The sequence below is a fragment of the Salmo salar genome, chromosome ssa23, assembly GCF_905237065.1.
Source record: "Salmo salar chromosome ssa23, Ssal_v3.1, whole genome shotgun sequence".
Classification (NCBI taxonomy): domain Eukaryota; kingdom Metazoa; phylum Chordata; class Actinopteri; order Salmoniformes; family Salmonidae; genus Salmo; species Salmo salar.
Window position 1 is genome coordinate 7623532 of NC_059464.1, and position 15537 is coordinate 7639068.

The 15537-nt window shown below is 44.6% G+C and overlaps 1 protein-coding gene across 1 annotated transcript in view; it reads right to left on the reverse strand.

Moving 5' to 3' along the window:
• LOC106584012 (phosphatidylinositol 3-kinase regulatory subunit gamma) overlaps positions 1-15537 on the reverse strand; it is a 327133-nt gene that overhangs the window by 171959 nt on the left and 139637 nt on the right. The window contains exons 6-7 of the mRNA XM_014168762.2: positions 9927-10128; positions 2690-2775 (exon numbers count right to left, since the gene is read on the reverse strand). Of these exons, the coding sequence (XP_014024237.1) occupies positions 2690-2775; positions 9927-10128 (288 nt within the window). The remainder of the gene's footprint in view (positions 1-2689; positions 2776-9926; positions 10129-15537) is intronic.

Genomic DNA, 15537 nt, shown 5'->3' on the forward strand with positions numbered 1-15537 from the left:
ACAGTGGGGGAAAAAAAGTATTTGATCCCCTGCTGATTTTGTACATTTGTCCACTGACAAAGAAAGGATCAGTCTATAATTTTAAAGGTAGGTTTATTTGAACAGTGAGAGACAGAATAACAACAAAAATATCCAGAAAAAAGCATGTCAGAAATGTTATAAATTGATTTCCATTTTAATGAGGGAAATAAGTATTTCACCCCCTCTCAATCAGAAAGACTTCTGGCTCCCAGGTGTCTTTTATACAGGTAACGAGCTGAGATTAGGAGCCCACTCTTAAAGGGAGTGCTCCTAACCGCAGCTTGTTACCTGTAAAAAAGACACCTGTCCACAGAAGCAATCAATCAATCAGATTCCAAACTCCCCACCATGGCCAAGACCAAAGAGCTCTCCAAGGATGTCAGGGACAAGATTGTAGACCTACACAAGGCTGGAATGGGCTACAAGACCATCGCCAAGCAGCTTGGTGAGAAGGTGACAACATTTGGTGTGATTATTCGCAAATGGAAGAAACACAAAAGAACTGTCAATATCCCTCGGCCTGGGGCTCCATGCAAGATCTCACCTCGTGGAGTTGCAATGATCATGAGAACGGTGAGGAATCAGCCCAGAACTACACGGGAGGATCTTGTCAATGATCTCAAGGCAGCTGGGACCATAGTCACCAAGAAAACAATTGGTAACACACTACGCCGTGAAGGACTGAAATACTGCAGTGCCCGCAAGGTCCCCCTGCTCAAGAATACATATACATGCCCATCTGAAGTTAACCAATGAACATCTGAATGACTCAGAGGACAATTGGTGAAAGTGTTGTGGTCAGATGAGACCAAAATGGAGCTCTTTGACATCAACTCAACTCGCCGTGTTTGGAGGAGGAGGAATGCTGCCTATGACCCCAAGAACACCATCTCCACCGTCAAACATGGAGGTGGAAACATTATGCTTTGGGGGTGTTTTTCTGCTAAGGGGACAGGACAACTTCACCACATCAAAGGGACAATGGACGGGGCCATGTACCGTCAAATCTTGGGTGAGAACCTCCTTCCCTCAGCCAGGGCATTGAAAATGGGTCGTGGATGGGTATTCCAGCATGACAATGACCCAAAACACACGGCCAAGGCAACAAAGGAGTGGCTCAAGAAGAAGCACATTAAGGTCCTGGAGTGGCCTAGCCAGTCTCCAGACCTTAATCCCATAGAAAATCTGTGGAGGGAGCTGAAGGTTCAAGTTGCCAAACGTCAGCCTCGAAACCTTAATGACTTGGAGAAGATCTGCAAAGAGGAGTGGGACAAAATCCCTCCTGAGATGTGTGCAAACCTGGTGGCCAACTACAAGAAACGTCTGACCTCTGTGATTGCCAACAAGGGTTTTGCCACCAAGTACTAAGTCATGTTTTGCAGAGGGGTCAAATACTTATTTCCCTCATAATGCAAATCATTTTATAACATTTTTGAAATCCGTTTTTCTGGATTTTTTTGTTGTTATTCTGTCTCTCACTGTTCAAATAAACCTACTATTAAAATTATAGACTGATAATTTCTTTGTAAGTGGGCAAACATACAAAATCAGCAGGGGATCAAATACTTTTTTCCCCCACTGTATGGTCATTTTCACGTTTTATAAATTCTTGGAATGTTTGGGAATTACGTATACTAAGGCATTTGTGAAAATTCTATAGCAATATAGAGTGGGAAATTGGCCGTGCGTTTGGAGAAGTAATAGAAACTGCAGTAAATAAAACCGAATAAAAACATCTGTCTTGTCCAGGACCGGAGTCTACACAGACCGGTGCGCTATAGCCAATCAGAGCTACAGTGGACCTTCATACAAACAAGCCATTTGCCACATGGGCCTGCCATCATTCATTTTGAACTGGATTGTGTGTTTACAGGAAATTGCAACAATGCAACTTTAGAATATAAGAACGTTATTTGCCAAACGCCCAGAAATACACCTGAATGGATTTCTGCAAATATGTAAACACCACGGGAGTCCTCTTACATTTTGGCAAATAACATTTGCACATTACATTTTCAATACAGTCCTATTGATCAAACAACCATGAACATGTAGTCTCTGTCCCTCAGTTATGCACATCACAACAACAAGATCAACAACTAATGCTAGCGAGAGCAAGATGAGTTACAATCTAACGAGAGAACATTAAGATAAACCCTCTCAAAAGTTTTCAGATCTTAAAGCAAGGGCATCTACTCACGACCACAGCCATAAACACAGTCCAGTTAAAAATAAATGGCACAGATCCATATAGATCTGTGTAGAGTACAGGAGTTATGCACAATAGAATCCTACTCTGGTGCATTTTGCCCAGAACAAAATCTCTTGCATACTTTGTTTTGGTATGTTGCATTGAAAGTGGCTAATATTACGTTGATTCGATCACAATTGCCACAGTAAAGGGAAACGTTGATAGTGTTAACTAACTGGGAAAACTCTAGAAAGTTGAGTGAAGTTCAATCTTGTGCTTCTCTCCATGGGCCCTGCCTAAAATGAGGACTTCTGTACTCTCTATTGAAGTAAATACCTAGGCTTTACTATGGGCTCTGGGCAAAAGTAGTGCACTATATCTGAAATAGGGTGCCATTTGACCATGACGCTCAACCATATCAGGAAAGAGAGAAGGGCGGAGAGATTATAGTTCAGATCCAAAAAGGCAGTGTCCTACCTGGGGCTGCCTGCATTTCCACCAGTCCCCCGGCTGCAATCAGGGCCTCCATGATCTTCACATGGTGCTCTGGGTTTACGTCCGCACTGCAGGGAGAGAGACAGGCAGGGTCTGAGGTCAAATGAAGGGACAGATATGTCAAGAGTTCAAGCATGAGGAGAAGAGGGTCACGGATGTATATATATATAAATATAAATATAAGAGAGAGAGAGAGAGAGAGAGAGAGAGAGAGAGAGAGAGAGAGAGAGAGAGAGAGAGAGAGAGAGAGAGAGAGAGAGAGAGAGAGAGAGAGAGAGAGAGAGAGAGAGAGAGAGAGAGAGAGAGAGAGAGAGAGAGAGAGACTTTTTTTACTGAAACATTCTCATTTCATTTAAAACTCACCACCCAACCTCCCCCTTAAAAATAAAACCAAAAATACATCCTGTAATGCATACATGTACCATACTCGCCTTTCCAGCAACCACATAATACAAGCCAACATCACAATACTCGAGACAATACCAACTTCTACAACCGTATATCCAAGACATCTTCCCCAGCTATACAGACAGCCCCCCCAACACACCATATCTCCTGAAACATCTCCACACTTTTTATCATTTTATAGAACTCAAACTCAACCCTAAGGCGCGCAGAGACCATCCCATTAAACAATAATAAAGGGTCTGTTATCCCCCCACCTTTGACCCTGTTCCTCCTTGTTAGCCAAATAGCTAACTTTGCCTGAGCAAACAGAAAATTCAACAAAACACATTTTTCCTTCTCCTTACTTGAATACCTGTATCCCATTATGAACACCCCAACAGTAAAGACCACCCCCAACCTCTCACACAGACATTCCAACAGAGACATTAATGGGATTAATCTGGTGCACACAGAAAACACATGAATCACAGTTTCTTTCATTTTACAGAAAGGACACTCCTGCCCGACTCCCGGTTCAACCCGTGCCAACCAGCTGTTAGTGGCCAGGACTCCATGTAGAACCCTCCACTGGAGGTCCCCTGACCTCTTTGGTACTGGGGGTTTGTAGAGCCCCCTCCATCTAAAACCCACCATACTCTCCACCCCACATAGCCCCTGCCACTGATGTGCCTTCACTCCTGTTAGGCTCCTAATGTTCCTCACCTTAACACAGAGGTTGTAGAGGGCTTTACCTCCCACCCCTTCAAACTCCCCCAGGCTCGGAGTGTTAAAATCTAACAAGTCCTCCAGACCCCCTTGCCAGTCTCCAGTCTCTGCCGTCACCTGCAGTGGCGGAAACATTGGTGGCCCCTCTCCCTTTGGCTGCTCAAACATCCCCCTTACCGGCTCAGACAGTGCCTCCTGGACCTCTTCCAGGAATCTCTCCAGCAGCCTAAGAGACCTTGAGCCCTTCACAACCCCACTGCAAACCCCCTGGAAGCAGAGGAGGAGCCCTATCCCCCCATGCCCCACATAACAGAGCTTTGCTCTTGCCCCAGTTTACCTTAGCTGATGAAGCTCCCTCGTACACCTTCAGACTGGTCTCCAGTGCCTGCATATCCTGACCATCCCTGAAACATCATCTGCATATGCTGACACTGCTATGCCTGTCACCACACCCATACCTGTCCAGCACACTCCCTGCAGTCTCCTGCGTAGCAGGCCTAAAAAAGGCTCAATGGCTAATGTGTATAACTGCCCAGATAGAGGGCATCCATGTCTAATGCCCCGTCTCACCCAGACTGGCCTACTGAGCCCCCCTCCCACCTTAACCATACATGACGCCCCAGCATACAGCAGCTTCACACAGGTCAAAATACTCTTCCCAAACCCAAACATCACATTAAACAGATACCCATGGTCCACTCTATCAAAAGCCTTCTCTTGATCTAAAGAGACCAGTCCAAAGTTCACATTAGAACCTCTCGACAAGTCCAACATGTCCCTAATTAAGAACAAGTTGTCCGTGATTGAGCGTCCCGGTACACAATATGTTTGGTCCTTATGTACTATCGAGTCCAAGTGGGACTTCAGTCTGTTAGAGAGGACCTTGGCAAATATCTTGTAGTCCGCACATTGCAATGCCACAGGCCTCCAGTTCTTAAGTTCACACAAGTCCCCTTTTTTGGGCAGTAGAGTCAGAGCCGCCCGACGGCAGCTCATCGGCAACTCTCCTACCCCGACGCATTCACGCAACACGCAAAAGAAGTCCTGTCCAATTATTCCCCAGAATTTTTTATAAAACTCCACTGGGAGTCCATCGACCCCCGGTGCACGACCGGGGGACATCTGGGTTATGGCCTCTGCCAGTTCATGGGACAACAGAGGAACGTCCAAATCGTCCGTCTGTGCCAGAGAGAGTTTAGGGAGTCCTGTGAACAAGACCTGAGCACACAAAGGATCACACACTTCTGCCCTATACAATTCAGTATAAAACTCCACAGTCCGCTCCCGCATCTCACCCACCACAGAGGTCACCCGCCCATCAGACAGCCGTAGACAATGCATACCCTTGGCTTCACTGCTCTGTCTTTCCAAACCAAAGAAGAAGGAGCTGGGAGCATCCATCTCCTTGAGCATGGAGAATCTAGCTCTAACAAGTGCTCCCTTTGCTTTAACCTGGAAAAAACTGCCCAGGTCCCTACGTAATTCAGCTAAATTAGCCTGGAGGCCTACATTGCCTTGCCCCACCATCTCTACCTCCATCTCACTAATACACCGCTCTAGTTCCCCCAATACTCTCCTAGCCTCTGAGGATGAGAGAGCTGTGTATTGTTGACAGAAAAGCCGAATTTGGACTTTCCCCACATCCCACCATTGGCTCAGAGACTCATACTCCTCTATTTGCTGCCTCCACCTTTCCCAGAAGGTCTGGAAACCTGCGCAAAAAGTGGCATCTTGTAAGAGCTTTACATTGAATTTCCAATAGGATGCCTGCCGGGGCCCTGGTGAAATAGACAGCCGAGCCATGGTTATGTGATGATCGGAAAACCCCACCGGGAGAATGGTAGCGCCCAACAGCCTATTGCTCCGATTCCTAGACATATAAAACCGATCAAGTCGGGCTGCACTCACCCTAGCCCCAAAAACCTTCACCCATGTGTACTGTCTTGTGTTTGGATGTTTAGTTCTCCAAACATCCACTAAGTCGAACTGATTAATAATGTCCCTTAACACTTCCACTGACACTGAATGAGGCTCTTCCCCATTTCTGTCTTTTGTAAAATCCATTGTGCAGTTCCAGTCCCCTCCAACCACCAGTGTCTCCTCAGGCGCTACCTGTGAGAGTTCCTGTCTAAGACTCCCAAATAGAACCCCTTTTTCTCTCCCTGTGTTAGGCGCATACACATTTATAAAGACAAAACCCATGTTGTTAATTTCTGCTTTAACAACAAGGAGCCTACCACTACACACCTCCTTTGAGGAGCAAATTTTTACAGACAGACCCGGTGCAAAAAGGACTGCCACTCCTGCACTAAGATTTGTCCCATGGCTCAACACACTTGCCCCTTTCCACCAGAGCCCCCAATCGACTTCATTCAACACATCACTATGTGTCTCCTGCAGAAACAACACCTGTACTTTTTTTTGTTTTACATATTCACCCAACACACTCCTCTTTCCCGCATCTCTGGCGCCATTTATATTGAGCGAGCCTACCCGTAGAGTCTCCATAAGAAGTGGGAGAAAAGCCAGCAGAGAAAAAAGACCAATAGCAAAGCTCAAAAACCCCAGTGTCAGAAAGAAAGTATACATCTAAACAGTGTCCGAAGGTAAACCCTTACGCACTGTTGTGACCCACTTCCTCAACCTAAACCGTTTCCTGGGTGAGAGGACACCATGCCCCTCATTTTTCACAGCATGTTGTACTGATCGTACAAACTTTCTTGAATCAGGGAAAAAAGCCTCAAGATTAACTTTTTTCCCCTTTGTCTCATTCAGGAACCTTGTCAGTTCTCTCAACGTGTACTTAGACCCCTCTGCTTGACTGGCTGTCAGCTCCGGGCCTATTGAAGAGGAGTCTGAAAAAAATATCTCCTCATCCTCTTCCTCAGACTCACGTTCCTCCTCATCTCTATCTCCCACCCTGACCACCTGCTCTTCCTCTCTGGTCATGGCATCCCCCACAGCAACAGGCAACATTTCCATTGTACCTTTAACCACACCCTTTTTCCTTTTCCGCTTGGCACCCTCCTCCTCCCCCCCTAGTCTCTTACACTTCCCCACTATACTCTCCTCATCCACTAGCATAACCTGACTAGACCTAGCATCCTCTACACCACCCTCCATAGCATGACTAGGCCCATCATCATTTACACCATCCTCCATATCATAGCTAAGCCCAGCCTCAGCTACCCCACCATCTCTAGCCTGACTAGGCTTAGCCTCCACTACCCCACCATCTCTAGCCTGACTAGACCCAGCCTCCGCTACACCACCATCTCTAGCCTGACTAGACCCAGCCTCCACTACACCACCATCTCTAGTCTGACTAGACCCAGCCTCCTCTACCCCACCATCCCTAGTCTGACTAGACCCAGCCTCCTCTACCCCACCATCTCTTGCCTTACTAGACCCAGCCTCAGCTACCCCACCATCCCTGGTATGACTAGGCCAAGCCTCTGCTGTCTGCATCTCATTTCCCCCTGCACTTTGACCTCGATTTCCCCCACCGGCGCTTGTACCCTCACTTTGTCTACGGCCTTTATGTGGGCACGCAAAGCTCTTATGCCCCAAATCCCCACACTCACAACACCGTAGACTGTCTGTGCTGGCAAACCCTGCATAGAGCCCCTCCCCATGCCTCACTTTAAAATGCACATTTAGCTGTTGCTCATTGTTGTTCAGAAACATAAACACTTGCCTCCGGAACGAAACAATGTGCTTAACAGCAGCTGCCTGAAAACCTGCCGACAGTACACGAAACCCGCTAGCAAACTTACCAAAACGACTCAGCTCTTTCCTGATTTGATCGTCCGTAATAAACGGAGGTAAATTTGCAACAACTACTCTTGTCGAAGGGGTAGAAAGAGGTAAAACTGGCACCAACACATCCCTTACAAATATTCCGCTAGCAATTAGCCTACCAACCAAATTTTCTCTTTTCATGAACACCACCACCGCTTTGTTCATTCTAGAAGCAGAATGTATAAATTCAGCTCCTACCTGTTCGCCGACCGCGAGCAGAACCTCCTCCACCTTAACTCCATTCTCAGGAACACACCTGAATCCATGCCGTATCGACAGCGTCTCCTCCGCGCTAGGCTGAGAAGCCATCGCGCATACCACACCTTGCAAACCCCAGAAACCTTACTCTGTCCTCTTCCACCCTAACTCTGAAAAAAAACAGTGGATACCGCTAAAACAAATATTGCATTAACCGTACACCATAGAAAATAAAATGTAAGAAAAAGATCAAGAAAAGAGTCTAGAAAGTTAGTTAGGACAGAGTCCTCCGCACCAAACACTCAAACTCCAAAAAACTCCCAGCATGCACAGAGAGAGAGAGAGAGAGAGAGAGAGAGAGAGAGAGAGAAACCAATTGGCTTCTTCTGGAAAGAGTATCTTGGTAATGAACCAGGTCACAGGAGTGAAGGAGGAGGTGGGGAATTTTGAGGGGAAAAGGCCTAGGTCACACCATGGGATGGTAAGCTAATGTCTCTGGCAGACAGACTCCTCTGGTTCTCCCTTTTCTCCTGCCTTCTCTCTCTCTATTGGATTTTGCCTGGTACTGGGTCAGAGAAAGTGTTGATTTACTTATTTATTTCTTTCCTATAATTCAAGTCCTGTGATGGATATATATGCGACCTCTCTCTCTGAGGAAGCTGATGACCTCTCTATTTTTGCCTGCCGTGCGGTGCTCTCCCTACAGTAGTTTGACAGGCCACAACTCTGACATGAAATACAAGTGCAGAAGAGAGACATTATGTTAAGTTTACGCTATGGTTACTATGTACAGTACATGGTGATATTTGCACGCAAACAACACTAAACTCACTATTTACAGTACCCTGCAGATGACTGGATTACATTTTCATCTTCCTTCCACAGTTCATCTGATTTCAACAACTATTGATCTTGAACTACTTCTATGACCTACTACTACTTTACACTCTCAGAATTCTCTGCCTAATGGTAAAAGGTAGTGTACTACAAGAGACTGAGACATACTAAACGCCCCAGTAAAGGTCAGACAAATAGACTCAGGTTGGCTTCCATCTGGTTCTCTGGTGGTTATGATCAGAGGGCTGAAACACCATGGGTCAAGTTTATATCAACAACACAACGGAGTGAAGAGCCAGGGAGAGCAATGCATTCTGGGATAATCCAGCACGCTCACTCCTCTTGGTGACATCAGAGGGGAACGGCAGAGCGAGTGGAAGAGGCTACACAAATATCACAGGTTCTGCCTCATTGACTGTGATCTCTTATTCCAGTTTTATGTGTAAATAGAAGCCAGAAACAGACTTTCCTCACTGATTCAGAGCAATTCACAGAGCAATTCTCCCAGTGAGCTTTTGCAGTGTATGTGAAACATAAACAGCATGCTCAACAGGTTAATGCTTTGCTTGACCATTTCAGCTTACGATTTACAATGACAGGATGTTAACATTACCACGAGCCAAATATTACTGCATACTTTTCCCTTTAGTAAACGCAGCTCTATCAGTTCATGCCCAAAGGCCTACTAGTGCACAGGGAATTTTAATCTTTCTCTTCTAAAATAGACTTGAGAGTGTACATGAAGAGGATAGGAACAGCATCACTATCAAATGGTCACTATAACTATTAACAACAACAGCAACATAAAAACATAATTGAAGCTGCTGGCTAGCAGGTTTTTATCTTAAATCTCCAGGGTAACATGCTTTGTTTACATTTTCATTAGTTGACTGTAGCTGCAAGCCAAGTGTCAGTATACAGTATACCTGAGAATATAACATGCATAAGACCCATTTTTAATATGTTTCCTATACATGTTCGACAGTACACTCTTAGAAAAAAGGGTTCCAAAAGGGTTCTTCGCCTGTCCCCTTAGGATAACCCTTTGAATAACCCCTTTTGGTTCCAGGTAGAACACTTTTGGGTTCCATGTAGAAACCTTTGTGGAAATTGATCTACATGAAAATGGTTCTACCTGGAACCCAAAAGGGTTCTTTAAAGGCTTCTTCTATGGGGACAGCCAAAGAACCCGTTTAGGTTCTAGATAGCACCTGTCTATCTAAGAGTTTAGCCAGCCACACCACTTCATCAATGCACCAATCAGTCTTACCTGAAGTGGGAGTGTTTGAAGATGGCCTCACTGAAGACCTGGCCTAGAAGCCTGGGGCTGGCCTGGTTCTGAGCTTCACTCTGGGCCACCTTGACCAGGTGTCTGGTGAGGTGCACCAGGAGCTGGTGGTTGGCCTGGGGCACGCTGGGGGACTCCAGGATCCTCTTCAACTTCTCGCCACAGTCCTCCATGCTCTGAGTTTCTGGAGTAAGAAGACAGAGAAGGGAGAATGAGTGCAAGTGTGTATTGTATTTGTGTTTGTGTGTGTGTGTGTGTGTGTGTGTGTGTGTGTGTGTGTGTGTGTGTGTGTGTGTGTGTGTGTGTGTGTGTGTGTGTGTGTGTGGTGTGTGTTGGGACAGAGAGCCAGGGACTAGTAACAGAACACACATATACTCGGTTCTTTGAATATTTGAGAGATATACTGGAAGATTTGAATAAAAAGCAGCTAACCCAGCAGGAGTCTGGCTGGCCTGGGATCAGGCTCAGCTCCTTTGTGTGTTGTCACAGCTCAGACAATAATGTTTAGAGAGGAGCAGACATATTGATGCTCTCACCACAGGTCTTCTCTTCATTCTGCAAACAAGACGACATCTGTGCCTCTACTCTGCTCTGTCTTGGCAGCTAGGGCTTCTTTCAAAGAAGCCACATAGCTACTATCTATTCTAGATTCACTTCTGTAGTCTGCTTAACGATGTTTTGTGGCCAGCCTTGATTTGATGCTGTTCCCAAGGAGAAACCATCCATAACAACGACTCTGTACATAAGAACTCACACAGTATACCCACTGGGCAAAAAACAGGCTGAATCAACATTGTTTCCACGTCATTTCAACCCCAAAATTAAATGTGATGACGTTGAATCAATGTTGAAAACTGATTGGACTTGAAAAAAGTTTGATTGTTAAATCACGAGCCTAGGTTGTTTAGCCACGGGAAAAGTCAGCAATCTTCCCGCTAGCCATGATTGGCTGACATAATGAGTGGGCTGGACATGCCGAGAGATGAGTTTGGATTGGTCTGCCATGTAGCACGCCTCTGTCTATAACATGAGTTGATCTGTATGTGCAGGTAGTCCTTTCTAACGTGGCGTTTTTGAAAGATATCACGTAGTAGAACTGTATAAGTGTTGCTCTCCACTTTATGGAGGACCAAGTTTTGAAATCAGTGGAATTAGAGTATGATAGCTTAGGAGATGGAGAAAATTCTGAGTTTGATTGCAAATATGCAGACGGAGTCAAAAAGAGAACACACAGAAGGCTGTTGTATAAAACACCTGTCTCCGGATTACATCTTCAAACTAAGAGCAACCATGGCATCCGTGACAGAAAGGGGGAAGCATCCATCCATCCATAAGATCTAGCTAGCTAAATACTCCACTATGCAAGTAACTATTTCAATAGAATGTTTATGAAGTCACTGCGACAACTGTTGATAGGCGTAACTGGTAAATTCTCTCTGGCTATCTACTCCGATTTCAGAGCACTTTCGTCTGAGTGTGCCAGAGTGCAGAATAACTGACGAATTTACGAATGCTCAACACCCGTTGTATATGGCCGGTGTCAGTAGCAGTTGGTAAAAAAATTTAATTAAATTAAATTGTTGCCAGCAGCACAATTTCAGTTACCAATGCTCTGGAAAACATAAAAACAGCCTAACCAGCTCTGCTAGGGTGAATAAAATGGTCCGAGTGAGCTGTTCTCTCATTTGTGTCTGGAAGTAGCTAGCAAGCTAGCAAACGTTAGCCAGTTAGCTTGGTGTTGACTGCTGTTGTTAGGTCAGAACGCTTGGATCAATCCTACTCCTCGGCCAGAGCGCTCTGAACGCTCCAAGAGTGAAACGCTCTGAATTTACGAACGGACAATCTGACAACGCTCTGAGGTTACTTAACAGCCAGAGCACACTCTGGCACTCCAGATTTAACTTCTTTGGGCTAGGGGGCAGTATTTTCACATCCGGATAAAAAACGTACCTGATTTAATCTGGTTACGACTCCTGCCCAGTAACTAGAATATGCATATAATTATTGGCTTTGGATAGAAAACACCCTAAAGTTTCTAAAACTGTTTGAATGGTGTCTGTGAGTATAACAGAACTCCTATGGCAGGCAAAAACCTGAGAAGGTTTCATGCAGGAAGTGACCTGTCTGACAAGGTGTTGTTGTTCTTGCTTCTGTGTATTGAAGAGTCAGGATCTTAGCTGTAACGTGACATTTCCTAGGGCTCCAATAGGCTCTCAGAGCCCGGGAAAAACCTGAACGATGTGTGTCGGGTGTCTAAATAGCTAGCCCTGTGATGCCGGGCTATCTACTCAGAATATTGCAAAATGTGCTTCATCCGAAAAGCTATTTTAAAATCGGACATATCGAGTGCATAGAGGAGTAATGTATCTATAATTCTTAAAATAATTGTTATGCTTTTTTGTGAACGTTTATCGTGAGTAATTTAGTAAATTGTTAGTAAATTCCCCAGAAGTTTGCGGGGGTATGCTTTTTCTGAACGTCACATGCTAATGTAAAAAGCTGGTTTTTGATATAAATATGAACTTGATTGAACAAAAAATGCATGTTTTGTATAACATAATGTCCTAGGTGTGTCATCTGATGAAGATCATCAAAGGTTAGTGCTGCATTTAGCTGTCTTCTGGGTTTTTGTGACATTATATGCTAGCTTGAAAAATGGGTGTCTGATTATTTCTGGCTGTGTACTCTGCTGACATAATCTAATGTTTTGCTTTCGTTGTAAAGCCTTTTTGAAATCGGACAGTGTGGTTAGATTAACGAGAGTCTTGTCTTTAAATAGCTGTAAAATAGTCATATGTTTGAGAAATTGAAGTAATAGCATTTCAAAGGTTTTGAAAATCGAGCCACAGGATTCAACTGGCTGTTACGTAGGTGGGACGAATTCGTCCCGCCGGTCCCATAGAGGTTAATTTACGAACATACCCGTAGAATATAAAGTATATATTTGGTTGTTTAGTACATAGCCTCACATGTGAATCCTTAAAGAGATGGGTGGGGCTAAAGCTTAAGAGGGTGTGAACGATGCTGAATGGGTGTAGACAAAGAGGGGCTCTCCAATAGTAGTACCAAAATATTGAAAGGCCATTTTCTCAAAAGTGAGTTTACAAGTTTATCAACTTTCAAAGCAAAATTACTTTCCCATTGTTCCTCAACTTTAGTGTATGAGATAAAAAAATGTAGCTCTGAGTCTCTACTTTAATCCAATGTCGAGACAGCCTACAGGGACGAGGTGAGGGCTCTGGGAGTGTGGTGCCTGGAAAACAACCTCTCACTCAACATCAACAAAACAAAGGAGATGATCGTGGATTTCAGGAAACAGCAGAGGGTGCACCCCCCATCTACATTGTCAGGACCGCAGTGGGGAAGGTGGAAAGCTTCAAGTTCCTTGGCGTACACATCACTAACAAACTGAAATGGACCACCCACACAGAGGCGCAACAGAGTCTCTTCAACCTCAGGAAGCTAAAGAAATTTGGCTTGGCACCTAAAACCCTCAAAAACCTTTACAGATGCACAATTGAAAGCATCCTGTCGGGCTGTATCACCGCCTGGTATGGCAACTGCACCGCCCGCAACCACAAGGCTGTCCAGAGGGTGGTGCGGTCTGCCCAACGCATCACCGGGGGCAAACTACCCTTCCTCCAGGACACCTACAGCACCCGATGTCACAGGAAGGCCAAAAAGATCATCAAGGACATCAACCACCCGAGCCACTGCCAGTTCACCCCGTTATCATCCAAAAGGCGAGGTCAGTACAGGTACATCAAAGCTAGGACCGAGAGACTGAAAAACAGCTTCCATCTCAAGGCCATCAGACTGTTAAACCGACATCACTAACACATTAGAGGCTGCTGCCTATAGGCATAGACTAGAAATCACTAGCCACTTTAAGGAATAGAACACTAGTCACTTTAATAATGTTTACATATCTGGCATTACTCATCTCATATGTACAGTTGAAGTCGGAAGTTTACATACACCTTAGTCAAAAACATTTAAACTCAGTTTTTCTCAATTCCTGACATTTAAACCTGGTAAAAATTCCCTGTTTTAGGTCAGTTAGGATCACCACTTTATTTTAAGAATGTGAAATGTCAGAATAATAGTAGAGAGAATGATTTATTTCAGCTTTTATTTCTTTCATCACATTCCCAGTGGGTCAGAAGTTTACATACGCTCAATTAGTATTTGGTAGCATTACCTTTAAATTGTGTAACTTGGGTCAAACGTTTCAGGTAGCCTTCCACAAGCTTCCCAGATTAAGTTGGGTGAATGTTGGCCCATTCCTCCTGACAGAGCTGGTGTAACTGAGTCAGGTTTGTAGGCCTCCTTGCTCGCACATGCTTTTTCAGTTCTGCCCACAAATTGTCTATATGGCCACTCCAATACCTTGACTTTGTTGTCCTTAAGCCATTTTGCCACAACTTTGGAAGTAGGCTTGGGGTCATTGTCCATTTGGAAGACCCATTTGCAACCAAGCTTTAACTTCCTGACTGATGTCTTGAGATGTTGCTTCAATATATCCTCATGATGCCATCTATTTTGTGAAGTGCACCAGTCCCTCCTGCAGCAAAACACCCCCACAACATGATGCTGCTACCCCCGTGCTTCACAGTTGGGATGGTGTTCTTCGGCTTGCAAGCCTCCCCCTTTTTCCTCCAAACAAAATGATGGTCATTATGGCCAAACAGTTCTATTTTTGTTTCATCAGATCAGAGGACATTCTCCAAAAAGTACAATCTTTGTCCCCACGTGCACTTGCAAACCGTAGTCTGGCTTTTTCATGGAGGTTTTGGAGCAGTAGCTTCTTCCTTGCTAAGCGGCCTTTCAGGTTATGTCTATATAGGACTCGTTTTACTCTGGATATAGGTACTTTTGTACCTGTTTCCTACAGCATCTTTAAAGGGTCCTTTGTTAATGTTCTGGGATTGATTTGCACTTTTCGCACCAAAGTACGTTCATCTCTAGGAGACAGAACACGTCTCCTTCCTGAGCAGTATGATGGCTGCCTGGTCCCATGGTGTTTATACTTTAGTACTATTGTTTGCTCCCAAGGTTGAACCAGACTTGTGGAGGTCTACAAATTGTTTTTCTGAGGTCTTGGCTGATTTCTTTTGATTTTCCCATGATGTCAAGCAAAGAGGCACTGAGTTTGAAAGTAGGCCTTGAAATACATCCACAGGTACACCTCCAATTGACTCAAATGATGTCAATTAGCCTATCAGAAGCTTCTAAAGCAATGACATCATTTTCTGGAATGTTCCAAGCTGTTTAAAGGCATAGTCAATTTAGTGTATGTAAACTTCTGACCCACTGGAATTGTGATAGAGTGAACTATAAGTGAAATAATCTGTCTGTAAACAATTGTTGGAAAGCTTCCTTGTGTCATGCACGAAGTAGATGTCCTAACCAACTTGCCAAAACTATAGCTTGTTAACAAGAAATTTGTGTAGTGGTTGAAAAACGTGTTTTAATGACTCCAACCTAAGTGTATGTAAACTTATATATATATATATATATATATATACACAGTGGCTTGCGAAAGTATTTACCCCCTTTGGCATTTTTTCTATTTTGTTCTCTTACAACCTGG